Raw genomic sequence first — 25,334 nt, 5'->3', positions numbered from 1 at the left:
AGTGCGCACGCTGACCCTCGTGTTATGTCTGAGACATCGGGGAAGGAAGCTTCTTGGTTCATGTGTGTGTGCTGTGCTCAGTGTAGGCCCTGCCTCTGCCCTGGATTTGCTGTGTGGATGAATGCAACGTGCCCAGGACACATCGGTCGACCTCTATGAGTCTCAGTTTCCTCAAATGCAAAATGGTGATGGGAATAGTATCCTTCCCCGCAGAGGTTATTGTGGGGTTTACCTGAGGCAGTATTTACAAAGCCTCTCTATTCCTCTCGTTAGCCAAATTCTTTGTCCCTGGCCTTGGCACTAGGTTTTCTCTCTGCCTGGAATCTTCTTTCCTCAGCTCTTTGCCTGGCTGGTTCCTTCTCATCTTTCAAGCCTAAGTTTCAGTATTAGCTGCTTAAAACAGCCTTCTCTGACCACTGTAAATAGCCTATGAATCTTCACCACCTTCTTATTCTCCATCACAGCTTCCTTTTATTTTTTTCCCAGGCTGTCTCACTCTCTGAAATGATCTGATTTTGTTTCCTTGTTTAATTCTTTTCTCCACTGGAGGGTAAACTCCATGAGGACAGGGGCTGTATCAGTCTTGGGATGCTGTGTCACCAGTGCCCAGACAACACCAGGCACAGAGTAGCCATTCAGTACATATGTGCTGGGAGAAGCCGGGGGGGGGGGTGGGAAGAGGAGGGGAGGAATTGCCCACTGCCGCCATCATTATCATCATCCCCACCACCACCACCACCATCACCATCACCACCACCACCACCACCACCAACATCACCATCATCACCACCAACATCACCATCATCACCACCACCATCCTCACCACCACCACCATCATCGCCACCACCAGCATCATCATTGCCACCACCAACATCATCATCACCACCACCACCACAACCAACATTACCATCCCCATCTTCATCATCATCATCATCATCATCATCATAGCAGGAATCATAGTAGTAGTAGTAGTAGTGGTAGTAGTGGTAGTGGTAGTAGTAGTAGTAGTAGTGGTAGTGGTGGTAGTGGTAGTGGTAGTAGTGGTAGTGGTAGTGGTAGTAGTAGTAGTGGTGGTAGTGGTAGTGGTAGTGGTGGTAGTAGTGGTAGTGGTAGTGGTAGTGGTGGTGGTGGTAGTGGTAGTGGTAGTGGTAGTGGTAGTGGTGGTGGTAGTAGTAGTAATGAGTGCTTGTTAGGTGCCAGGCACTGTTTTCTAAGCATATTACATATGTTAACTCAGCCCTTGACAATAACCTTATGAAGTAGATTACAGCTGATAAACGTGAGATCTGGGATTCAGCCCCAGTTCCAGAGCCCAGGCTCCTAGCCACTGCACTGACTGCCCCTCCATGCGTGAAGGAGGCAGCAGGCCCCCGGAACCCACAGGGGATGGTAGCTGTTTCCCTATTGCTCTGCTTTCACTGTCACGGTTGAACCTTGAAGCTTCCAGCCTTTCTACCACCTGCCTGGGCCCCAGGGTCAGAGAGACTGACCTGGGGCTACCATTGGCATAGAGCAGCCTCAGGGCCCTGTCCAGGGGTTTGGACGCAGGAGGCCGTGGTGTGAAGCGGCTGTCCTTAGAGGAGGGGACGGGCGTCCCTCACGTGGACAGCCCTGGGCCTGGGGTCACATGCTGATGAGCAGCAGAGTCCAGACTGGGGCTCCTAGGCCAGGCCCCTTTCCATTTCCACCTGCTGCCTTCTCGTAAACTTCTTTGATTCTTGGAGTCCATAGCACATTTCTCGGGCATCTGCCGTCCCAGCAAACTGAGAGGATCTGAGTGGATTTGGCGGGAGGGCGATGGTAGTGCAGCTGTGTGTACAGAGCAGATTTCTACACAAAGTCGCTGAGCCCAAGGCGTTGACTAACCGTGTCCCCTCTCTGCCTCTGCTCACTGCAGATAATCGACAGTGAGAATGAGGCCCTCCTGGCAGCGCTCACCAAAACCCTGGATGACATCCCCGAAGATGTTGTGCATCTGGCCGCCTTCCCAGCCCTGGATGACGGAGACGCACCCTCCTGCGCTTCTGCTTCGCCTGTCCCCTCATCTGCGCCCCCAAGCCCCTCCCTGGAGAGGGCCCCAGCCTCAGCCCCTGAAGTGGATGAGCTCTCGCTGGTGAGAATCTGTTTCCAACTGAAACGATGGTGGTGGCTTGAGATGTGGTGTCTGGTGGTAGAGGTGGTGGGTGCTGGAAAACCAGCTCCAGCCCCTGCAGGGGTCTCCGTGCATCTCTGGCAGAGGTTCAGGGCAGCAGCCTGGACTGGCCATGGGAGGCCTCCCTGGGCTTCGCCTGCAACACTGTAGGCCCTTTGGGATTTCATGGATTGACGCTAAGTGTGTGTTAAACCCTTGAAATTAAATGTAAACATTTTCCTAAACATTATGCTACACGCACAGTAAAAATTCAGGCAGGAAGTATGGATAGTTAAAAGCACAACCTCCTTACCCATCTCATAATTGTTTTTTCCTACCTTAGAAGTAACCATGGTTACTGATCTGTTGTGTGACTTTCCTCTTCCACTTTTCTTTTTAACTACAAAAGGAAGCCTCCATTATATACTGCCCTGCACCTTGCTTTTCTCAGGTGAATTGTGTGTCTTGGGAACTCTTTCAAATGAGCGGAGGTATCTCTGTTTTATCCTTTTTGTTGGCTGCATAGTGTTCCTTCATAAGGATGCACCATACTTCTTCAACCAGTTCCCTGGTTGGCAGATATGTACATTGTTTCAACTTCTTTATTGCTCCATTGCTTCAGTCTGTGTCCTGTTACTGGCCTTGGCCATCTGTAAGTGGATACATTCCTAGAAAAGGAATTCCTTGGTCGTAGGCTATGTGGTTTTTCAGTTTAGACAAATACTTCCAGTTGGCCCTCCAAAGAGGTTGGACCGGTTCGTACTTCCACCAGCAAAAGTTAACTGCTACCTGAGTGTCCGTGGAATGTAGAAACGTACACATGGCATTGCAGGTTTCTAGGGAGAAGGTCTCAGCTTTTTCAGATTCCAAAGGGTTCCGGACCTCAGAAGTTGCTGAAAGCAGTTGCCCTTGACTCGGGCTTAGGGTGCCAGAAAGCCAGCTGTCCTGGCTTGTGAAGAATAGCTCATCTGTCTTGGGCTCCTCACCCTGACACTGTAGCTCCTAGGGGCTGGCGAGACTTAGCTGGAAAATCGGAGCCTGGTGGAGGTGGAAGGGGTCTTTGGTCGTGAAGAGTTAGAGCCAGACAGGCCCTTGGTGACTGTAAAGTGCGACTCTGGGGAAATTGAGGCCCAGCGAGGGGAGGGCCTCTCCCAGGGTCACACAGCAAGTTGGTGCGCCAGCAAGGACCAGAGCTCAGGTACTCTGACTCCTGGTCCAGGACCCCTTGCCCTCTTGCCCGCTGCCCGCAAGTTCCCCAAAGCAGTGTGAAATATTTAGTAAGCACTTATGTGTGCCGGATACAAGCATATGTTCGGTCCCACATTGTGGCTTCTGCTGATAAGTGTTGTGCTTCCTTTCAGACTAGAATCAGACCTCCTGGGTTTGATTCCCAGCCCCACCAATGAACGCTTATGTGTCCCTTAGGCACCTAGCCTCTCTCTGACCCAGCTTCCTGGTCTGTAAGGTGGGGTTAATAATAGTGCTTATCTCAAAGGCGGTTGGGAGGAGTCCAGCAGATTTATACATATAAAGAACTTAGAACAGTGCCTGGTACAAAGAAGTGTCTCAAAAAGTGCTATCCGAGTGATAGTCCCAGCACAACCGGTGGTGGTGGTCATGGAACAAGAGGAATTCTGTATGGGACTCTGGAGAGGGACCACCCTGGAAGAGGTAGAGAGTGACCCTTGCTGGTCACCGGTTGTTCCCTCTCATGCCTTAGACGGCACTTTTGTTTCAGGCACTGGGCTAGGCACACAGGAAACAGGTTCACCATTGAGACAACCCGCATACCAACAGAGTTCTAGAAAGGCCCTGAGAATTTATACAGACACCCGGTTCTTAACCTGGAGACATGGGTCCCAGAGAGTCTGCCTCTGGACTAATGGGGACCCGTGGACCTCTACATATATGTTTTTCTGAGGTCAGTAGCTTCTCTCATATTCTTAGAGGGACCCCTGAGTCAAAAAAGACCCAATCATTTAGTCTACCTGCCCCTGTTTTATACACACACAGACACAGACACACACACAGAGACACCCCCCCCCCACACACACACATACCCCCTACCTTGGAGAAACCAAGGCTGGTTTTTCCCAGTCCTTTCCCTCTTCCTCAAGGCTGGGAGAGGGAAAGGACTCGCCCAAGGTCTCACAGTGAGCTGGGATTGAACTGAATCAGAACCAGGTCCCTTGCCTCTGGTCTAAGAATCTTTTCCTGTCCACGCCAGAGAATCACAGATGTGTGTGTTTGTCTGGGGTCGAGGTAGGGTGGTGTGGCTCATGCAGCTCCTAGGGGAGTGGCGAGTGGCCTTTACTTTGGTCCCCAGGCCTTTGGCAATCCTCCTGGGGGTCATGTCCCTTGAGGAAACACTTGATGCTGTAGCAAAAGCCCATCATGTTTCTTGACTTGTTCTCAAGCTTGGCTGTGGTAGGATCCCTGGCGAAACCCCCAGGCGTCCTCAGCTCCCTGCTTTCTTGGCTGGGATACACTGAGAACTTTTCCTCCGGGTACAGAAGCTCAGCAACTTTTATAGAAAATTTAGAAAAGCCAGACAAGCTTAAGCAGCTTCCATTTGTGTGAAAACAGCTGGCTGGGTTGGAAGTGATGTGTATATATATATTCTTGTATGATTGAATCCCGCCTCATGAAAGGTCACAGAAAGTGGTGTATGTGTACTACGAGCATATGCAGAATGTCCCAATCAAGTGTGTGCATCATATTTCAACAGTAAGATGGGTAGACATCACCCAACATCTGTCTGGGTTTCTCAAGATCACAGATATTCCTCTTAGGTTATGAACTCTCAAAAGGACTTACATTTTATTGGGATGCCTGTATGGGTTTGGGATTGTTAGACAACCTGCTTTCTGTACTTAATATATTGGGAACATATTCTAGGTCATTAAGTGCCCTTCCTGTGTTTCACCATGGCCCTGTGATGTTGGGGTCAGGGTGTGGTTGGTCCTGAGGGGCTGGCTCTGGGCCAGGCTTCTCCCTGAGGTGCACTTCCCCTGTCTCTGGCTGCAGCTCAGCCCCGGCTCCCCTCCTCTTTGTTCCTCCCACAGCTGCAGAAACTCCTTCTCACCACGTCCTACCCAGCCTCGACCTCTGACAGCCAGAAGGAAGGGACCGCCTGGCGCCAGGCAGGCCTCAGGTCTAGAAGTCAGCGGCCTTGGGTCAAGGTATTTCTGCACATGCCCCCAGACCCACCCAGGCCTCTGGGGGTCTCTGGGGAGGGCGGTGTGCACCTTTCCGCTCTTGTTAGAGGCCATCAAGTTCAGTCCACTTCCAGCTTCCCTCTTTGCTCATCACACAACCCTTGTCGCTGATATGCTGGGCACTGCTTGAGACCCAGGCCAGTCTGGGGTTCTAGAAAGAGCCTTGGGCTTGTTCGTGTGCACTTGACCCTTGAACAATGTGAGTTTGAACTGTATGGGACCACTTCCACTTGTTTTCAGTTGTAAACACTACAGTACTGCAGGATCCGCAGTTGGTTGAATCCGCAGATGCAGAGGAACCGTGGCTGCTGAGGGCTGACTAGAAGTCATATGTGAATTTCCCACTGCGTGGCTGTTCTACCCCCCGCAACCCCCACATTGTTCAAGAGTCAACTGTACCTCAGTGTTCCAGGCACTGTGTTAGTTGTTGGGTTAGAGCAGGGACGAGGAGGATGTGGCCTGCCCTCAGGAAGCTTATGCTAATGCGGTGACGGAAGGAAACATAAGGTCCTCACTGGCACCATGCAGGCCATAAGGAGTTTGGATTCCTCTTTGTGGGGAGCCATCGGAGAGCTGAAAGCTCTATCTTGAGCACCCAGGAGGGAAGCAAGTCCCTTTTCCTCCTTGGGCTCCATCTTCTGAGACTTCCAAGGAGAGGTTTCAGAGGTAATTTCCCAGCGTTCCTGTTACTCAAAGCCTGCACCCAGCCCTCCCCTCTTGTCCCCAGACACTGCTGCAGGGGACTGCTGCGGACAGTCCCACCCCTTGGGGCAGAATCAGGATGGCATCTTTCTCAGACAGTGGCTTTGTAGGAGTCTGTCCCCTGCCTGGGCTCCCCTGGGGGGCGGACCCTGTCCCTGTGCCCCCTCCCTACTTGTCCTGGCTGACCTCCCAAAACAGAGGTCCATCCCTCATGTTCCATTCTGTCAACAGGGCAGCAGCTAAGCTCCTTCCTGAGCCAGCCTGCCCTCTGGAGTGCTAGGGGGCACACCAGGGGCGTGAGACACCCTTGATAGCCAGTCTGGCCCCAGCAAAGAGACATTTGCACTGGGAGCAAAGACCCTGTGTGGACCAGTGGGGGCAGATAAGGCTGGGGTGGGGCTACATTGCAGAGCACCCCTGGCCAGGGGGCCTGCCCTTTACCCCACGGGAAGATACTGAATTGTTCTTTTTCTTTTTCTTTTTTTAACAGCTTTATGGAGGTGCCACTTATATACCATAAAAGGCACCTGTTTTAAAAGTATGATTCAGTGATTTTTAGTAAATTTACAGAGTCGTGCAGCCACGACCACAATCCAGTTTTAGAACGTTTCCATCATCCCAGGAAGATCCCCAGTGTCCCTGTTTACAGTTAATCCCTGTTCCCACGCCCAGCCCCAGGCAACCACTAATGTACTTCCTGGCACTCTCTCTGAAGGCTCCGCGCAGGGGAGTGGGGTAGTCAGAGCAGGGCTTTGGCAGTAAATCTAGAAAAGGCGAAATCCATAGCTAGGAGACCTGTTAGGAGGCTGGCCATTCCTTCATTCCTCATCCCCTGAGCACTGCTAAGTGCCAGGCTCTGTGCTGGAAGCTGGGGATGAAGTGGTGAAACCTGGCAATTCTGACGATCCAGGTGAGACCCGCTGGGCCTGGCCAGTGGCTGCAGGGGTGGGCAGCGGGGAGAAGCAGTATGGGTCTCCTTCCTCACTCTGGCCTCTTTTCCTCTCCAGATGGACAGCGCCCAAGACAGGAAGGCCCCCATGATGCAGCCTCAGACCCGGAGCTGCACAGAGCTGCATAAGCACCTCACCTCGGTGCCGTCCTGCCCCCGGGCTAAAGCTCGCTCCCCTGATAGGGTCCTCCAGCCACCACCACCCCTGAGTCCCTGGGTCCCTGCCAAGGAGGATGAGGAGGCGGGTGAGGACTGCCCGAGTCCCCAGCCGGCTCCAGCCTCTCCCTGGGACTCCCCAGCACCGGGCAGGGCAGACCCCGGCACCCAGGTGTCCCAGGAGGACATGCAGGCCATGGTGCAGCTCATTCGCTACATGCACACCTACTGCCTTCCCCAGAGGAAGCTGCCCGCACAGGCCCCAGAGCCAGACCCCCAGCCCTGCAGCAGCCCCGCCCAGCAGGTCAGACCCCGGCCTCGGTGCCAGCACCCTTCCAAAGCCACCTGGGCTGAGTTCTCCATCCTGAGGGAACTTCTGGCTCAAGATATCCTCTGTGATGTCAGCAAACCCTACCGCCTGGCCACGCCTGTCTACGCCTCCCTCACACCCCGGGCCCGGCCCAGGCCCAAAGACAGCCAGGCCTCTGCGGGCCACCCCTCCCCCGTGGAGGAGGTGCGGGTCGCGGCTTCACCCCAGAGCTCGGGGCCCAGACCCAGCCTGCGCCCGCTGCGGCTGGAGGTGAAAGGGCACATCAGCCGGTTGGCCAGGCTGCAGCCTGAGGAGGAAGATGAGGAAGAGGAGGAGGAAGAAGAAGAAAAAGAGGAAGAGGAGTGGGGCCGGAAAAGGCCGGGCCGGGGCCTGCCGGGGACCAAGCTGGGGAGGAAGCAGGAGAGCTCTGTGTGCCCCGTGCGGCGTTCCAGGAGACTGAACCCGGAGCTGGGGCCCTGGCTGACGTTCACCGATGAGCCCATGGTCCCCGCGGAGCCCCAAGGGGCTCTGCCCTCGCTGCGCCTGGCCCCTGAGGCCTACCACGTGGAGGGGGAGCTGGGCAGCCCCGCGGACGAGGACAGTGGCCAAGACCAGCAGCTCCGACGGGGACCCCAGATCCCAGCTCTGGAGAGCCCCTGTGAGAGCGGGTGTGGGGACACCGACGAGGACCCCAGTTGTCCGCAGCTCTCTTCTGGAGGTAGTCGGAGTTGGTGGTCCGAGAGAGGGGGCAGGGCCAGGGTGTGGCAGACCCCACTGCCCGGGAGCCAGGAGCCCTGGGTTGGGCAAATCCCTCTCCCTCTCTGTCTCTCAGCTTCCCTTCCTGTGCAGTAGGCTCGTTGGGCAGATCTTCAGGAACCTCCTACCCATCTCTGAGTTTCTCATCATGCATGGGCCAGGTGTCCTTAATGAACGAGCAGCAAGATGCCTGCCTTCTTGGGGCTTGGGTTTCAGTGGGGGAGACAGGCAGTCAAAAAGTGGGCAAGAAAGGAAAAGTGATGACAAATTGTGATAAGTGCTCTAAAGAAGACTCCCTGGGTAGCCATGTGATGGAGGGTGTGAGTCTATAAATTCAGCTCCACAGTGAAGTGGCATTTTAAATGGTAACAATAGTGGGGATAATAATACAGCAGTTATCTGTTATGCACTCGCTGTGCCAGGCTTGGTCTAAGACTTGACACGGATTATCCCCATTGATCCTCACAGGAAGCCCGTGTGGTGGGTGCTGTTATAATTCCCATTTTAAGACACAGAAACAAAGGCACAGAGATAGCTAACGGTCGGTTCAGCGAGTTAGTCCTGCATCTGTCTGGGGCAGAGCCCACAGCCACTACTAGCCTTGGAAGCTGGAACGCTTCACCATTGTGCTACACTGATTGGCCAGAAGGGGTCGCCCTGGTTCCCATCAACTGCAGAATCAGTAGATCCGCCAGCTGTTAATGTTGCTGAGTCTGGGGGAATGAAGGTGGATTTGAGTTGTTCCTGCCAGTCCCTAAAAGTGGCAGAGGCTTTTGGGTCACACGCCTGAAAGAAGCTGTGCTTGGTACCGATGAAGTTCAGAGGGAAACATCTGCTAGCCATGCCATGTTGGGAAAAATCTTATTTTTTTCTTTTTTGTCTTCTTTTCAGACTCTCCCAGGTGCCTCATGCTGGCCTTGTCGCAAAGGTAGATTTTTAGAAATTGTTGGTTTATGACTCCAGGAGACCTTATCTGGTTGGGTGTAGGGTGGTTCATCGGCCCCTGAGCCTGGTCCTTGTCCCCACACCCCTGCCCTCATTGCTATATGGGACTCTTAGGATCTGGGCTCCCTTGAAAGGGAGTTTGTTTTTAGAAGCAGGCCCAGGGGAAAGATGGAGAATTTCATGGGGAAAAGTTGACAGTGCTGTGTGGCTTTGGGCAAGTGTCTTCTCCTCTCTGGGCCTCAGGTGTTCCATCATAAAATAAGGAGGCTGACAATGCTTGTCCTGTCTCCACCTCCCTCAAGTCTCTCCCATGTCTCCTTGAAAGAGCTGTACAGCTTTGATTTCCTCCAACAACCAGGAGAGAGTTCCCCTGAAAATTCTCCCCAGGCATCGCTTTCGTGGGCAGCAGAACCAGGGCCTGGCACAATGTCCCCTTGCCTTCCTGCCATGCTCAGGGAGGTGGAGCCTGCTGCTGACTGACTTCTCTCCTTCCTGTGCTCCCCAGCCCCACTGGCGACCCTCCTTTTGGCAAGAAGAGCTTCGAGCAGACCTTGACAGTGGAGCTCTGTGGCACAGCAGGTGAGCCGGGGGCTCAGCTGGTGGGGTGCCCTTGGGGACGCAGCCCCTCGGGCAGTTAGGGAGTACCCCATCAAGCCTTCCTTGCCACCGCTGCACAGGCTACGCCGGGTCTTGAGCTACACATTGAGGGCGTTATAAGGAGAGTCAGGGCCCAGGTTCAGCTGTTTAGCTGCCAACAGTTGGCACATGATCTGACATGAAAAGAGACACGTGTCTTCCCCTGAAGGAGCCCACAGTCTTATGTGGGCGACAGACTCACACCATGACAAGTACTGTTTGATATGTGCTTGTTCCAAAGACCGTGCAAGAGCTCTGGGAGCACAGAGGAAGGGGAAGAGTGGGGAGGGGCAGGATGTGGCCTGAGAAGATTCACAAAGTACCCAGAGCAGCAGATATTTGAGCTAGGCTTGCAGGATGCATAGAAGTTGGAGAGACAAAAAAAAAAAAAAAAAAAGGGAAGGGTATCCCCGGCCACAGAATTGGCATGAGCAGAGGCACAGAGGAGCGGCAGTATAGGTGCATCAGAGGAGACTGGCCACCCGGTGTTGCTCTGTGGCAGAACTGGGGGGTCAGGCAAACACAACCACCAAAGGCTGAGAGGAATGCCAGGCCGAAGGGGTTCGTCTAGATCCTGTGGGCTTCGGGAGCACCAGAAAGGAAGAGCTCTCTGGCTGATGCCCGGGGGACGATGGAGTCCAAGGTCAGTTGCAGGACCACTGAGGTCACTGTGGTGGTCAAATCCAGGTGGGAGATGTTAACCTATGGTACCTGCCCCCTCTGCACCCTGGGAGACTTAAGAGGCATTTGGAACGACCGGTGGGAGGGCTCGTGGAATGATTGGATATGGAGCAGGAAGAGAGATCTTGGATGATCTGGAGGCTTTGGCTATCGTTGCCAGACTACAGAAGGGATGGCAAAGGGCTTTCATCACACGCCAGCTCTGAAAAATTACTGATGGACTGTGTGAGAAGGAGTCCCAGGCTACGTCCAGGCTCGGTCCGCAGTGCGGTAATCGATTAGTGATGCCTGCCATCCGTTGGCTCTGGGGAGCGGCGCCATATATGCTACTTCCCTGCCATCCCAAACTAGGGTTTCAGTGTTCCTTGGAGAAGTGATCTGTCTCTGCCTCACATGTGTTTCCTCTTGCTTGGGTAGGACTCACTCCGCCCACCACGCCTCCGTACAAGCCCACAGAGGAAGACCCCTTCAAGCCAGACATCAAGCACAGCCCAGGCAAAGACATAGCTCCCACCCCGGAGGTTCCCCAGCTCGGGGCCGCCGCAGAGGCTGCCCGCAAGCTGCCGAAGAAGCACCCAGAGCGGAGCGAGCTCCTGTCCCACCTGCGGCATGCCGCAGCCCAGCCAGCCTCCCAGGCTGGCCAGAAGCGCCCCTTCTCCTGTTCCTTTGGAGACCACGACTACTGCCAGGTGCTCAAGCCAGACGGCGCCCTGCAGAGGAAGGTGCTGAGGTCCTGGGAGCCATCTGGGGTCCACCTTGAGGACTGGCCCCAGCAAGGGGCCCCACGGGCTGAGGCACAGGCCTCTGGCAGGGAGGAAGACGGGAGCTGTGATGTCGGCGGCCCCACCAAGGACAGTACGCTGCTGAGAGACCACGAGATCCGCGCCAGCCTCACCAAGCACTTTGGCCTCCTGGAGACAGCCTTGGAGGATGAAGACCTGGCCTCCTGCAAGAGCCCCGAATACGACACCGTCTTTGAGGACAGCAGCAGCAGCAGTGGCGAGAGCAACTTCCTCCTAGAGGACGACGACGAGGAGGAGGATGATGACGAGGACTCAGGGGTCAGTCCCCCTCGCTCTGACCACTGCCCCTACCAGAGCCCACCAAGCAAGGCCAGCCGGCAGCTCTGTTCCCGCAGCCGCTCCAGCTCTGGCTCCTCGTCCTGCCGCTCCCGGTCACCAGCCACGCGAAGGACCTTCAGGTATGGATAGACGGGTGGCCTCAGGATGGGTGGTGGACCCCTGAGGACCCCCCAGTTTCAGGGTGTCAGGGGAGAGAGGAGCCCTGAAACTGGGGCTGCGTCTCCCTGTGTGGTCAGTGTCCTGGTCGGAGGCCCTGGAGGTGGACTCCTTGGGGAGTTGTGGGCAAGTCCTGTATCCAGGCAAAGCCTGCTGTGTGGCAGTCAGGAGTGGCCCAAATCTCCTGGCCTCGGGGGAGGAAGAAAACTCACTTTCTGGCCTATTGTGGCCTGATATCCAAATGAACTTGCCCCTCATTCATCTGTTTCTGTTTTTATATTTGTAAAACGGTTAGGTTTTTGTGTAAACATATACAGTTAACCCTTGAACAAGGCGAGGGTTAGGGGCACCAATCCTCCCTACAGTCAAAAATCCCGTGTAATTTATAGCCGGCCCTGCTTATCCGAGGTTCCTTCGCATCTGCAGATTCAACAACTGCCGACAGTGTAGTACTGTCGTATTTACTGTTGAAAAAATCCCAGTGTAAGGGGATCCACAGAGCTCACATCCATGTTGTTCAAGGGTCAATATACCCACACAGTGTAATACCTATGTGATGTTTACATGTGAAAGAAAGATCAGCATAATTCTAATCTATGTTCAAAAAAAAAAAAATACCGGGATTTAAAGCAGTGATAAGGTTTATTCCCATTTCTCCGTGCTGCTGAGTTGCACAGTGTCTTCCGGCAGTCAGCCGCCCCCGTGGGAACTCTTTTACCTTCGCACAGGGATGATGTGTCATGAGCCTGTTTGCTCGTACCATCTTTGCTCACTGAACCGGACTGTAGAAGGAGCTGGTCCAGAATTCCGTGGGGGGCTGGGCAGAAAGAATAGAAGTTTGGCATATTTTGGTGGAGATAGATTGCTTCTCTCCCTGCTCACAGCAGGACCTGGCTCTTCCTGGGGGAGGCCTGAGGAGGGTGGGTGCAGGTCCCAAACCCTCTGCCCGAGATGCACCTGAGTGACCACCAGATGGTGCTCTTGGGTCCAGAGCAGTGCAGAGTCACCAGGAGGCCTTGTTACCGCTCAGATGGCAGGGCCCCACCTCCTGAATGTCTGGTTTTGTAGGTCTGGGGGTGGAGGTGGAGGATTTGCATTTGTAACAAGTTCCCAGGGAATGATGACGTTGCCAGAGTGCCATGCTCTGAGAAGCAGAATTCAGGTAATAGAAAGATACCTTTTCTTAGGAAAATTGTGCATTATATTTCCTTATCTATACCAGTAGCTCTTAACTGAAAATCTGATTAAAAGCAAAGCCTCCTTTCCCCATTAGAATGAGCATAGACGTCTAACTGAGCATTCAATTTTAGGGGATTTGTGGACTCCCCAGACACTAACGTGCTGAAGCCCTGAACTATCTGTCACTCGAAATGAGCTTATTTTGAGCAATTTCTCAAAAAGCCCTTCTACGTAATAAGCCAGGACGATCAGTCAGAGCCATCTTCCGTCAGACCTCTCTGAGCCCTCCTTCCAGCTCCGTTCTCCTTTCTCCAGGGGTCGCTGTGAGCTAGTCCACCTGTGTTCTCATTAGGCGGTTTCCTCTGCAGCATCTGCTCAGAAGCTGCTACGGTTCTTGTCCTGTTGAAGCGCATCCCCCCAAGGCAGGAGCTGGAGTTTCTCGGCCTCTTTCCCCTCCTGAGCTGTTCAGGGCCTGTACCCATGGGCTTGTCTGCAAAGAGTTGGGGGCCTCTCTCGAAACCCCCATGGATTCTCCTTTTCCTCTTCTCCCTTTTGGGCCAAGTTCAGGGCTGGCTTTCTCTGCCACTGGAGAAAGTTAATTGGTTAACTTGGTTCCTGCTCAGCTGCCTGGCAGAGCTTGGTGGCTGGTAAACATGAAAAACTAGTCATCAGTCTTCTCCAGACCAGCATTTCTTTACCTGTGCTTCTGCTACCAAACAACAGTCAACAGGAAGCACTTTGAGCTGGTTTAACAAGCCCTACAGCACCTTCCAGTCACTCTCAGTTCTTCATGGGGGGAGGCTGCCAATTCCATTGCAAATGGATGATGATACTATTATTGTGTAGTACTTTAAAGTTTGCAAGTCACATCCCTTTCTTTTACCCTATGTGAGCTTCACAGATGCACTTGGAGGGTGCGTCTGCCTCTTATCCCCATTTTATAGATGAGGAAGCTGAGGCTCAAAAACGTTCAATAGAAAAATATAGCCAGCAAGTATTGAGCTGTTCCTGGGCTAAGCATTTATGGGCATGTTCTGATTTGATCCTCCCAAATGGCCTAGGAGGCAGATACAATTGATTCTCCCTAGTTGACAGGTGAAGAACTGGAGCTGAGGTGGCTGCAGTAGCCAGCCCGAGGTCACCAGCAGGGAGGTGGTAAAGTCAGCGTTGGAACGCTCTCTGACTCCAGAGCCCCTGCTCTCATCCTCTGCTTTATTCCCAAGGACGCAGACAGCGTGTGGCAGAGTTGGGACTCACCCATGCCCCACACGCCTTGCTGCTTCCACTCTGGCAGCCTGGCCCTCAGGAGGAGAGGGCAGTGTGCAGACAGTCAGGAGGGCGCAGGCGTGCGGCATCCAGGAGCCTCTCGGGCTGTGCATCTGGGCTGACTGGTCCCCTGACCCCCGGGGCCCGGGGGCTGTGATGGCTGCTGGGGCTGCTGCTTGGCCAGGCTCCAACCACTGGAGGGAGAGCAGCGGGTCTGGAATCAGCAGGCCTCCCGCTAGCTCTGGCTTCCTTCTTTTTAGCTTTGCGCGAATTTCCCACTGAACCTGAGCCTCAGGGTTTTCATCTGGAAAGTGGGGAGACATGAGACCTCAGAGGATGGTTTTTTTTCTTCAGGTCAAATACCATAATGAAGCGAGAGGGCCTTTCCACCCCCGTTGGCATAGAAAGGTTCACAAGGGTTAAGATTAGCAAAGTGGTGGTTCTCAGTGATCTCGTCCCAGAAGCTTGCAGAAGGTATGTGTCGGTCACGTGTTCAGACCCGCAGGCGAACCCGGGCGGTCACCGCTGAGGGGGAAAGCCGGGCTCCCTCAGGAGGGCCTTCTCATAGTTCTGCCCTCACGAACGAGTCCGAAAGAAGCGGAGGAAGCACCCCTTGCCTCCTGAGCAAGTCCTTCCCCCGTCCCCCTGTGGTTCCTGCCGAGAGTGAGTGCCTCTGCTTTGCTTGTTCACTGACAGATGTGAGAGCAGAGGGTCGTGTTCAGACAGAACGCCAAGTGTCCGGCACACCAGGAAGCAGCGGGAAAAGGCCATTGTAAGTGAAATGGGACCCCAGAGCCCAGAGTGAATGGGGATGAGCAGGGGCATCAGGAAGTGCTAGGGCTTCGTAGACCTGAAGCCCTTTGAGGTCATCTGTGGCCTGCAGGAGGTAGTTATATTTCTCTCATTTAGAAAAGCACAGGGGTCACCAAAGGGCATCAAAGGTGGCACCGTGCAAAATGCAGCCAAGGGCTGGCTGGGAGGCGTGCAGTTGGTGAGCACGTAGGGCTCAGCGTCAGAGGCTTGACAGGGCCCGGGGGACAGGCGGTGATGGGGGAGCAGAGCTGGCCTTGCTTCCACTTCGGTGTGACCGTCAGTTGCTCCCCAGCTTCCCTGAGCCTCAGTTTACTCATCTGTACACAGGGTCCCCCGGTGCGATCGGGGCTAAGGGACCAAGAGAGACTGTCCCTTCCTCCTGATCCATCTCCTTAATCTTCTCCCAGAGTTAGTTCACAGGCCAGGCAGTGCCTGGTGGACCCACTGCAAAGCACCCCGTAGGGAAAATTCATCAGGAAGCTGCGGCGAGGAGCTGGATTCATCTCCTCCATATCACTTAGAAAGGAGGGAAGGGAAAGTAAGACAGAAGCACGAACAGACAGACAGACTCTCACTGGATTGTCCACCTCCCCCCCAGCATGGTGCTTCAGGGAAGGGAACACATGAGGTATGCATACCCCAGAGGTACGCATGCAGCTGTCTCGAAGCAGGTACTTAAAACCATGGGGAGCGTCTTCCTGGAAACCATGTGTGACCATTCAGCAGTTGTGACATGCCCTGTTCTAGGTGCTGGATGGCAAGAGTGAACGAGACAGACAAGGTCCCCACTTCCCATGGTTGGGCCAGAAGGGAGAGAGAGACAACAGACTCATAAACAAATCAATAAACACTGTAATTACAGATTGGGAGGTGCACTATGAAGTTAATCACGTCATGACTAAAGTGTCTGAAACAGTCGTGTTTTGACTGTGTGGGGCTGATGTATTTATATGGTCGTCTAGGAGGGGCATCTTCAAGGAGCTGGGCCCCAAGAGATGAAAGGAGCCAATGAAGCAAAGATTCTGGAGGACAGTGGGGCAGAGGCAGGAAAGAACCTTGTGAATTCAAGGTGCCGGAGGAGGCTGGGAGAGGACATTGCTACACGCAGCTGAACCTAGGCCATCCTAGGGAACGTGCACACTTCCCGTGACCGTACAGCAGCGCCCTGCTGTGGACTGCGGGCCCTTGCTTTCCTCCCTGCCCTCAGTGGCGCAGAAGGGGATGGCTGGAGAACCACAGGCCTTAACCTGTTCCGGAGCAAGCCCATCTAAACCAGAACCTGGTGATTTTGCCCACAGGAGCACAGCTGGAGTTTCTCCAGCAAATCAAAGCCACTCTTCCGATAGCTGTGGCTTTAACTTCCAATCACAGACGGTAGAGGAAGAAGGGAGGTTCCAGCTGGGCTTCCCCCCTCCCCTCCCCCTGCTGGGCAGTTCTAGGGGCCTGGCACCAAGCTCACCTGAAGGTCACCTCTTGGTCACAGTGTCTACACAGTACCCTGGCGAAACCAAAGATGATGGTGGCTCCAAGCCCTATGCCCCTGTCCCATTGCTTTTTTCCCAGCCCACTCTAACCCATAGCGACCTGGCCCCCTTTGCTCGTCCATTACCATCCTCGGACCTCCCCCACTACCAGAAAAAGTCAGACTCAAAACAAATACAGAAGCTACTCACTGTGCAGTTACACCCATAGTGACGGCTCCCTCTCCCATCTGCGCGCAGTCTCTGCTCATTCCCTTCAAGTAAACAGCTGCTTCCTTTGGGGCCACTTCCCCATCCGATGCTAAACAGCCCCCTCCTCTCACAAGGCAGGTCCTCTGGGATAGCGACCGTCATTGTCCTCTCTGACTCCAGCCCCAGCTGGTGTCACTCGCTTAGCCAGGTGATGTGGACTGGGGACGAGGACTCCATGGGAGCCTGCCACCAAGGGGGCTCCAGGAAGCCAGGCAATGATGACGGGTCCCTCTGTGTCCCCCTCGGGCAGGGTGAAGGCCGCGTGGTGTACGTTCGAAATCTCTCCAGTGACATGAGCTCCCGTGAACTGAAGAGGCGCTTCGAGGTGTTTGGAGAGATTGTGGAGTGCCAGGTGCTCACGAGAAGCAAGAGGTGAGTCAGGCTCTCGCAGAGGAGGGGAGTGGAGGGCACAGAGGTTCCAGTTCAGGTCTGGAAGCATAAAAGATGTCTGAGAAGATTTGCAGAACAAATCTAGTGCCAGCGCAGGGGAAGGAAGGACCGGTAACCATCATGCAACCCAGTAATAGCAGGGAACATGTACTGATAATTTGCTAAAGTGCGAGCCAATTTCCATGCATTCTTTTTGTGTGTGTGTGTTACGCGAGCCTCTCACTGTTGTGGCCTCTCCCGTTGCGGAGCACAGGCTCCGGACGCGCAGGCTCCGGACACACAGGCTCAGTGGCCGTGGCTCACGGGCCCAGCCGCTCTGGGGCATGTGGGATCTTCCCAGACCAGGGCACGAACCCGTGTCCCCTGCATCAGTAGGCGGACTCTCAATCACTGCGCCACCAGGGAAGCCCTCCATGCATTCTTTTACTTAACTTTCCAACTTGCCTGTGACGTATGCACTCTTACTCTTTCTATTGCTCTCCTTTCTGGGGAGCTCAGACAAGTTAACTGAACAGCTACCTAGTGGCAGAGCCAGATCTGCAGCCTGTGTGTCAGCTTCTGGTTTTCCATCCTAGACCCTGGTACAGGGCTGCAAAAAGCTCCTGGTGGGGCTTCCCTGGTGGCGCAGTGGTTGAGAGTCTGCCTGCCGATACAGGGGACACGGGTTCGTGCCCCGGTCCAGGAAGATCCCACATGCCACGGAGCGGCTGGGCCCGTGAGCCATGGCCGCTGAGCCTGCGCGTCCGGAGACTGTGCTCCGCAGCAGGAGAGGCCCGCGTACCGCAAAAAAAAAAAAAAGCTCCTGGTGGCTGAAGGCATGCTTGCATTGCAGTCTTACTTCGCTGCAAGCCCCACGCTGCTCCATCCCTCTGTTCCTCTGCAGCTGTGGCCCAGGTGTCTCACTCACCTGGGGAAGCAGTGTTTCATCTGTCAGGGGATCTGCAAGAATAGGTTGCGTATAAATGTACAACTTAGATGTCAAAGCTTTGTCGGTTTTGAAATAATTCTGAAGTATCTCCCATTATACTTGCAAACGAAGTTATTAAGTTTTTAAAATTCTAATTTAATAATTTTTAAAATCTTCAGTGAGAAAATAGTTTCTGCATAAGAATCATTACACATCTCACATCCCTTAGGGTGGCTACAGAAAATAACAAGCGTTGGTGAGGATGTGGAGAAATTAGAACCTTGCGCACTATGGGTGGGAATATAAACGGTGCAGCCACTGTGGAAAACGGTATGGAGATTCCTTAAAAAATTAAACATAAAATAAGCATTTTATCCAGCAGTTCCTCTTCTGGGTATATAATCAAAAGAATTGAAAGGAAGATCTTGAAGAGATATTTGCACATCCCTGTTCATAGCACCATTATTCACAATAGCCAAGAGGTGGAAACAACCCAAGTGTCCATTGACAGATGAATGGATAAACAAAATGTATATGCATGCAATGGAATATTAGTCTTAAAAAAAGGATGGGCATCAGTCCTGTCACATGCTGCAGCATAGATGAACCTTGAGGACGTTATGCTAAGTGAAGTAAGCCAGTCACAAAAAGACACATATTGTGTGATTCCACTTACGTGAGGGATCAAAAGTAGTCAAATTCATAGAAACAGAAAGTAGAATGGTGGTGGCCAGGGCCTGGGAAGAGGGGGTATAGGGAGTTGTTGTTTAACGGGTACAGAGTTTGTTTTGCAAGATGAAAAAGTTCTGGAGGTCCATCACACAAACTTAACACAACGGAACCGTACACTTCAAGATGGTAAATTTTATGTTATGTGTTTTGATCACAATTTTTTTAAAAGTCATTACACAAATAGAACTGTTTTAAGTTCTGTGCAGTCTTCAGGATGTCAAATGAAGATAACCTGTAAAGACAAAGCAATCAAATTAATCTCTAAGGAGAAGGGTCAATTTGTTAAGATTTAAAAAGCACGCATGAGTCTCAGACATTTAAAGAATCAGAAGGGTCCCAACTTTGGCCTGGTTCAGAGAGGTGTCAGGAAATGTGATACAACTGAGTGTTTACAAGGCATCTGCTGTCACTAGGCCTGTGCTGAGTAATAGGAGGGCCCACGTGGTCTCTGTCCGTGAGGAGTCTGTCTGGCAGATGGGTAGGTTGGGGTTCGTTCTCTTGTTGTTTGTGGAACTGAGGAGTCAGGTAGAACTGACTTTAGGTCCCCCTCACCTCGGCATCCTTCTCAGGCAGGCTTCCCTCCTGGTAGCAAAGTGGCTGCCTCCAGCTCTAAGTTTGTCTCCTACTCGGGGAAGCAGGAGTCTGTCTCCCTCACGGTTCCAGCAAAGATGTGGGATGGAGTCTTTGGGGTTCTGCTTTGGCTGACGGGTTCATCCTTGAACAAATCCCTGTGGCCAAGGAGGGCCACCGTTGTGTGACTTACCCTGGCGCCCTGAGCCCAGCTGAGCACAGGGCGCTGTTGTCAGAGGACGTGGAGCAGAGGCTGAGCAGGCAGGCACGACACGTCTCCCATGAAGGATGAGATGTGTACGGAGTACCGTCGATCTCAGGGAAGGTGAAGGCCAAGTTAGCAGCCAAGGAAGGGCTGGCTGAGGCTGCCTTTGAAGGGTGCGGGCCTGGGAGGATGGGGGCATAGGTGTGGCAAATCCTAGAACATGGGAATCCTGAGGGAAGTAGAGGGGAGTGTGAAAAGGATCAGCCTTCGTGGCGGGAAGCCTGAGTTTACTTCCCTGCTCTGCCACCCGTCTTTGGGCAAATTCTGAACTCAGAGCCTGTTTCCTCACTCCAGAGGGGGGAGGTGACAACAGCCCCCCATCACAGGGGGGTCTGAAGAGCGTGTGGGGCGATGGGTGGTGGCCAGCCCCGGGCCAACATGCAGTAGATTGCCTGCTCTTACTATGACTCCATTGTGGAGGTCAGCCCCGTGACTGTCGTTGTGTCTATCGAGGGGCCATGCGAGACAGTTACGGAGTCATCGTGGCTTTCTGCTCCTCACCTAGTGGCGGGTGGTCTGACGATGTCGACCGAGCTGGCCCAGTGACGCGCTCCCCTTGTCCTCTCTCCCCAGAGGCGAGAAGTACGGCTTCATCACCTACCGGTGTTCTGAGCACGCCGCCCTCTCTCTGAGGAACGGCGCTACCCTGCGGAAACGCAGTGAGCCCTCCTTCCAGCTGAGCTACGGGGGGCTCCGGCACTTCTGCTGGCCCCGCTACACTGACTACGGTGAGTATGTAGGCCCCGCACATCCCAGTCAGACCCAAAACGTCAGGGGCAGTGACCTCCTTTATTGAAACCTAAAGCCCACTCTGGACACGGCTGCCACACCCAGACTCCCCTGTGCTGGTGAGTATAACTTGGCAGCCACCTGGCCCGGAGGCTGGCCTCTGGTGCATCTTGTCCTGTGCCAGGACTGCTACCAAAGAGATGAAGCCTCTCGTGGCCTCTTGGAAGGTCCAATCTCGTGTTCACAGCCACCTGGCAGAACCATGGCTACCGTCTCTTTGACCTCACGGGGCCAGTACTGACCTGCCCCCTTGAGGGGCATCCACGGCGGCCCCGACAGGCAGCAGCCTTGTCCATTAATGGGCCGCAGTGAAACTATTGTCATCTGGGGACAAGTCAGTGAAGAAGGACAAAGTATCATTTAGGAGAGAGTTCTTTATAGGGGAGAGTCCGGTGCAGCCTCCGGAGTGCAGGGCTGAGTGTCAGGAGACCCCGGAGGCTCCCGGCCAGGCAGCGCTCCTGACTGCATGTTCCCCGTGGGGACCCAGTTCCCTGGCCATGCGCTAAGGGATTCATAGTTTCGTGGGCTGCCTTACGTGACCTCCTCACTGGTTTCCTAATGGGCAAGAAACTGTTAAGGGAAGTAGAATTAGAGGCTTTTGGAGCTGGAAAGGAGCTCTGGGGGACTCTGCTTCAGGCCTCCCCATCCTACAACCAGGGCGACCGAGGCCCTGAGACACTGCTCCCATGGCAGAGGTGTTCCAGCAGGAGGGCAGCGCTGCTGCCCGCCGCCCGGTGCTCTCTGAGGCCTCGGGCGCATCCGCTCTGTGGTGCTGACCCCGGCGGCAGATTTTCTGGTCCGCTGGCCTTGCTGAGCTGCTTGCCGCCTTCCCCTCTCACTGCCTCCTCCACCCCCACCCAGATTCTAATTCAGAAGAGGCCCTGCCTGCGTCAGTGAAAACCAAGTACGAAGCCATGGATTTTGACAGCTTACTGAAGGAGGCCCAGCAGAGCCTGCACTGATAACAGCCTTAACCTTCGAGGAATACCTCAATACCTCAGACAAGGCCCTTCCAATATGTTTACGTTTTCAAAGAAATTAAGTATATGAGAAGGAGAGAGAGCGAGTGCGTGAGAGAGAGAGAGAGAGAGAGAGAGAGAGAGAGAGAGAGGCTTGGAACTGCTGTCCTTTTAAAACAAACAAAAAAATCAATGTTTACATTGAACAAAGCTGCTTCTGTCTGTGAGTTTCCATGGTGTTGACGTTCCACTGCCACATTAGTGTCCTCGCTTCTGACGGGTTGTCCTGGGTGCGTTCCAGACGCTGAGTCCGTCACCCGCCTCCCCTTCCTCCCCGACCGACGTCCCCTCGTAGACGTGCAGCTGTGTTCACCATACCATTTCTTGTCTGTAGTGTGTGATGATGAAATCGTTACTTGTGAATAGAATCAGGATTATAAACTCATTTTTAATTGAAGAAAAAAAAAGTATATCCTTAATGTATTTATGGCTCAGATGTACTGTGCCTGGGATTATTGTATTGCTTCCTTGATTTTTTAACTATGCACTGTCGTGAGGTGTTTGCCACTGAGCTGCACTGCTCCCTTTGCCAGAATGCCCCAGAGGTGCTGGGTGGCCGGAAGCCTGGTCACCGGGGAGGTGTGGCATGCAGCCACAGCTGGGAGGAATGGAGAGAGGTTTCTGGGCCTCTTCTGCTGAGCGCTGCCTTGTCTCTCATTGAGCAAGTTTGGGTCCATTTACAATCAGAGCCCTCATCTGGTGTCCAGCTCACGCTTAGAATTTGTGCCTGGCCGTGAGTGCTCAGATCCTTGCGGACCTTGGAAGGAAGGTGGGGTGAGCTGCGTTATTCCCGTTTTCCAGGCACTGCCCCAAGAGGCAGAATGACTTGCCCAGGGTCCCACAACCAGTGAGACTACAGAGGAACGGCCCAGCCCGGGCCTATCCTAGGATAAAGAGGCAAAGTTGCAAGGACTGGTAGAGGTGGGTTCAGCTAAAAAGGACAACAGGCTAGACGCTTCCAGGCTCATTTTGTGGGGGTAAGTAAATGGCTGTCTCACCAGCATGGGGCAAGTTTAGGCTCTGGTACCAGTCTTGATCCAAGGGGTCCTGTGGTTTGCTTATACCTGTGGACATGCCATCACAGCTTCAGTGATGCACCTGGGGTGACACAGAGAGGCAACCTGGGAGCGGTCATTCATCCTTTTTGGGCCAGTCACCAGCCCATCCTCCTTCAGCTTGACTTCCCTTTTCTTCACCTGTAAAGTTGTTTTGGTGGCATGGGGCAAGGGGAGCAGGAGGGAGACATGAGGGATGGGGATGGACAAGACAATCTCCAAGCTCCTCTCTGACGTAGAAAACGTTCATTGGGCTTTACTTTAAAATTTGTGTTCTTGAGTGATGTCAGAGCCGTGTCCAGCTTGGATGTTCTGCAGGTGCCTTGGGGGCCGTTTGTGAGGGAGAGCATGGCCAGGAAGGGTAAGAGTGCATTGCTTCTGCTTCAGACAGAGTGGCTCCAACTTGGTCTCTTTCACACATCAGGGTTCCTTGGGAAATTTTTGTGTTTAAAAGAAAAAAAGTCCTGCTGCTTAAAAAAAAGTTTGAACTTGACTCATTTAACTAAACGAGGTGATTTAATCTATTATTAATGCCGGGCCTATTTCTTTGGGAATTGGTAGTTACGGGGTTTTGGTTTGTTTGTTTGTTTGTTTTTGCAGTACGCAGGCCTCTCACTGTTGTGGCCTCTCCTGTTGCGGAGCACAGGCTCCGGACGCGCAGGCTCAGCGGCCACGGCTCACGGGCCCAGCTGCTCCGCGGCATGTGGGATCTTCCCAGACCGGGGCACGAACCCGTGTCCTCTGCATCGGCAGGTGGACCCTCAACCACTGCGCCACCAGGGAAGCCCTGTTTGTTTGTTTTTAAGATTATAAAATACCTCAGTAGGTTAGCTGGGCCGACGAACCTCTCCTGAGAGGTGAGCATACTCCAAGCTGGCAGAGAAGGTTGGAGGAGACAGGCGTTAGAGGAACAGGGAATTTGAGTTCCTGTGTATCAAGTCACTTCACCTCTCTGGGCCCCAATTGTCTTTTCTGTGTAATGGGCTGAGGGGGAGAATTAGGCAAGCTGATCTCTAAGGTCCTTGCCAGGTCTGATAGTCTTAGCTTCTCCTAAGGTGGTATCTAGCAAATACATAGTGGCATATGGGCCACTACTCCCATGTCCTCGGCCAGTAGCAGGTATAACTAATCAACCACAGTACTCATGTTCTCTGAGCTTGGTCATGCTATTAGAATCCTCAACACAGTTCCGAGCAGCCATTACTAACTGATCAGAGTTTAACCTGTTTAACCTTCTGGTCTAATCTTTGAATGGTTTCTGTTATACAGAACTATATGGTGGTGGGTTTCATGCTGGCCCAACCCTGATCTATGAGAGAAGATTCCCCTAAAGCCCTTCCTTGGCACAGGACTCCCAATATTACTCCGACACAATCCCATTTCGGGGTGGGGGCCAAGTGGAATCGTGGGCAGGAACATGTTTGGGGAAGGCAGGGTTTAGGAGGATGGACCAAAAGGGGACTTTCCACAGCACGGACCTGCACATTCTAAATTCCTTTGATAGCTGTTCACTGCCTAGCATACAGTAGGCACACAATAAATGGTTATGGAATAGAATGGAATGGAATAGAATTTAAATCCACCCGCTGTCTCCCCTAAGTCCTGATTTGCACCAAGGAGTAAACTGAGATTTCATCCTGTGGAAAAAGTAGGAAGGAACTCTGCATTCAGAGTCTGGAGAACTGGGTTGAGTCCTGGCTCTGTCAAAAACTATCTTTGTGACTTTCATAAGTCACAGAGTCCCTTCCTCTCCCTAAGCCTTGGTGTGCCAGAAGGAGTCAGACTAGATGATCTCTAAGCCCCTCCTATTTGCTTCTTCCTTGATTACACTAGCCTAGAGATTCTACCATGAGAAGATGGTACCTTAGGGTAAAGAAATGCAGACTTTTAGTGAAGGACAAATGTGTCCCCTCTTCTGGGTCAGCTGAAGCTGCCCTTTCACTTCAGATTAATACAAGGCACTTGAAGGTAGTTAGACATTGGCTCTTGAGTGTAGTACTGGGACGTGATATGCCTAAGGTGGGGGCTGGGTCCCGCTGATGGGAGAGGGTGCCTGCCAAAGGCATCAGGAAGTTTCTTCTCTCCATCCCGTACATAAAAGGCTGCAAGTTCTAAAACTGACCAACCCTGCAGACAACCTCCATCCAGAAGACTCATTCGGTGCTCTGTATTATTTACCAAGGAGACTCCAAGGTCTCTCCAGACAACTAGTCAACCTTGGTCTCTTTCCCACCAAATTAAGGAGTAACCCAGAGGGAGCAGCTGCCATTGGCAACCATCTCATTGTAGCTCTGTCCTAGTATTTGCTCTTGATCATGTTTACATGTGATTGCCATAAAAGCTTACAGTAGACTGTGTTGGTAGCCACCCACGCAAGGCAGGTTGTACTGTCCATCTCTGTGCCGTGCTGGTGTTTTCCAAATATGTCCGATCTAAACGCTAAGTGGAATTCTTCCATCTCCTTCCTCAGTCGGTACGGGCTGAATCAGAATCCTCACTCCTGGGGGCTCTGGTTACCGAAGGAAAATGCATCAAAGAGGTAAAGAATATGAGTGGATGGAGTGCAGCTACGGCGGTGACCCCCTTCCCCCCCATCATACCTTGCCCCCCAACCAGAACACTGCTTTGAGACCCAAAGCGCCAGTCAGGTGTCTGCATCTGCTGTGAGTTCTCACAGCTTTGCGTGTCAAATGTGCCCAGCAGAGAGGCAGGGCTTCAGGGGTTCCAGGGTGGGAAGAGGAAGGGAAGAACGCTCTAAGCTGCAAAGACTCGGTACCCAGGTCCTGATGTGGGAAGACATGCAATCAGAAATCGTTCTCGCCTAAAGCCTGTGCTTGTTGATGTTTGGAGAGCGATTTCTTCTAGGTGTATGCAATATACGTACTGCGGGGGCA

At 53.2% G+C, this 25,334-nt stretch overlaps 1 protein-coding gene across 1 annotated transcript in view; it reads left to right on the top strand.

Moving 5' to 3' along the window:
* PPARGC1B (PPARG coactivator 1 beta) overlaps positions 1–21,751 on the top strand; it is a 105,687-nt gene extending 83,936 nt beyond the window's left edge. The window contains exons 3-12 of the mRNA XM_060008546.1: positions 1,898–2,113; positions 5,197–5,313; positions 7,059–8,184; positions 9,114–9,150; positions 9,673–9,746; positions 10,902–11,685; positions 14,864–14,939; positions 16,964–17,085; positions 20,151–20,305; positions 21,228–21,751. Coding sequence (XP_059864529.1) covers positions 1,898–2,113; positions 5,197–5,313; positions 7,059–8,184; positions 9,114–9,150; positions 9,673–9,746; positions 10,902–11,685; positions 14,864–14,939; positions 16,964–17,085; positions 20,151–20,305; positions 21,228–21,328 — 2,808 coding nt within the window. The 3' untranslated portion in view covers positions 21,329–21,751. The remainder of the gene's footprint in view (positions 1–1,897; positions 2,114–5,196; positions 5,314–7,058; positions 8,185–9,113; positions 9,151–9,672; positions 9,747–10,901; positions 11,686–14,863; positions 14,940–16,963; positions 17,086–20,150; positions 20,306–21,227) is intronic.
* The last annotated feature ends 3,583 nt before the right edge of the window (positions 21,752–25,334 follow it).

This window comes from Delphinus delphis, chromosome 3, assembly GCF_949987515.2.
Source record: "Delphinus delphis chromosome 3, mDelDel1.2, whole genome shotgun sequence".
Taxonomy (NCBI): Eukaryota; Metazoa; Chordata; class Mammalia; order Artiodactyla; family Delphinidae; genus Delphinus; species Delphinus delphis.
The sequence above is the reverse complement of the archived record's forward strand: the minus strand, read 5'-3'. Positions and strand labels throughout refer to the sequence as shown.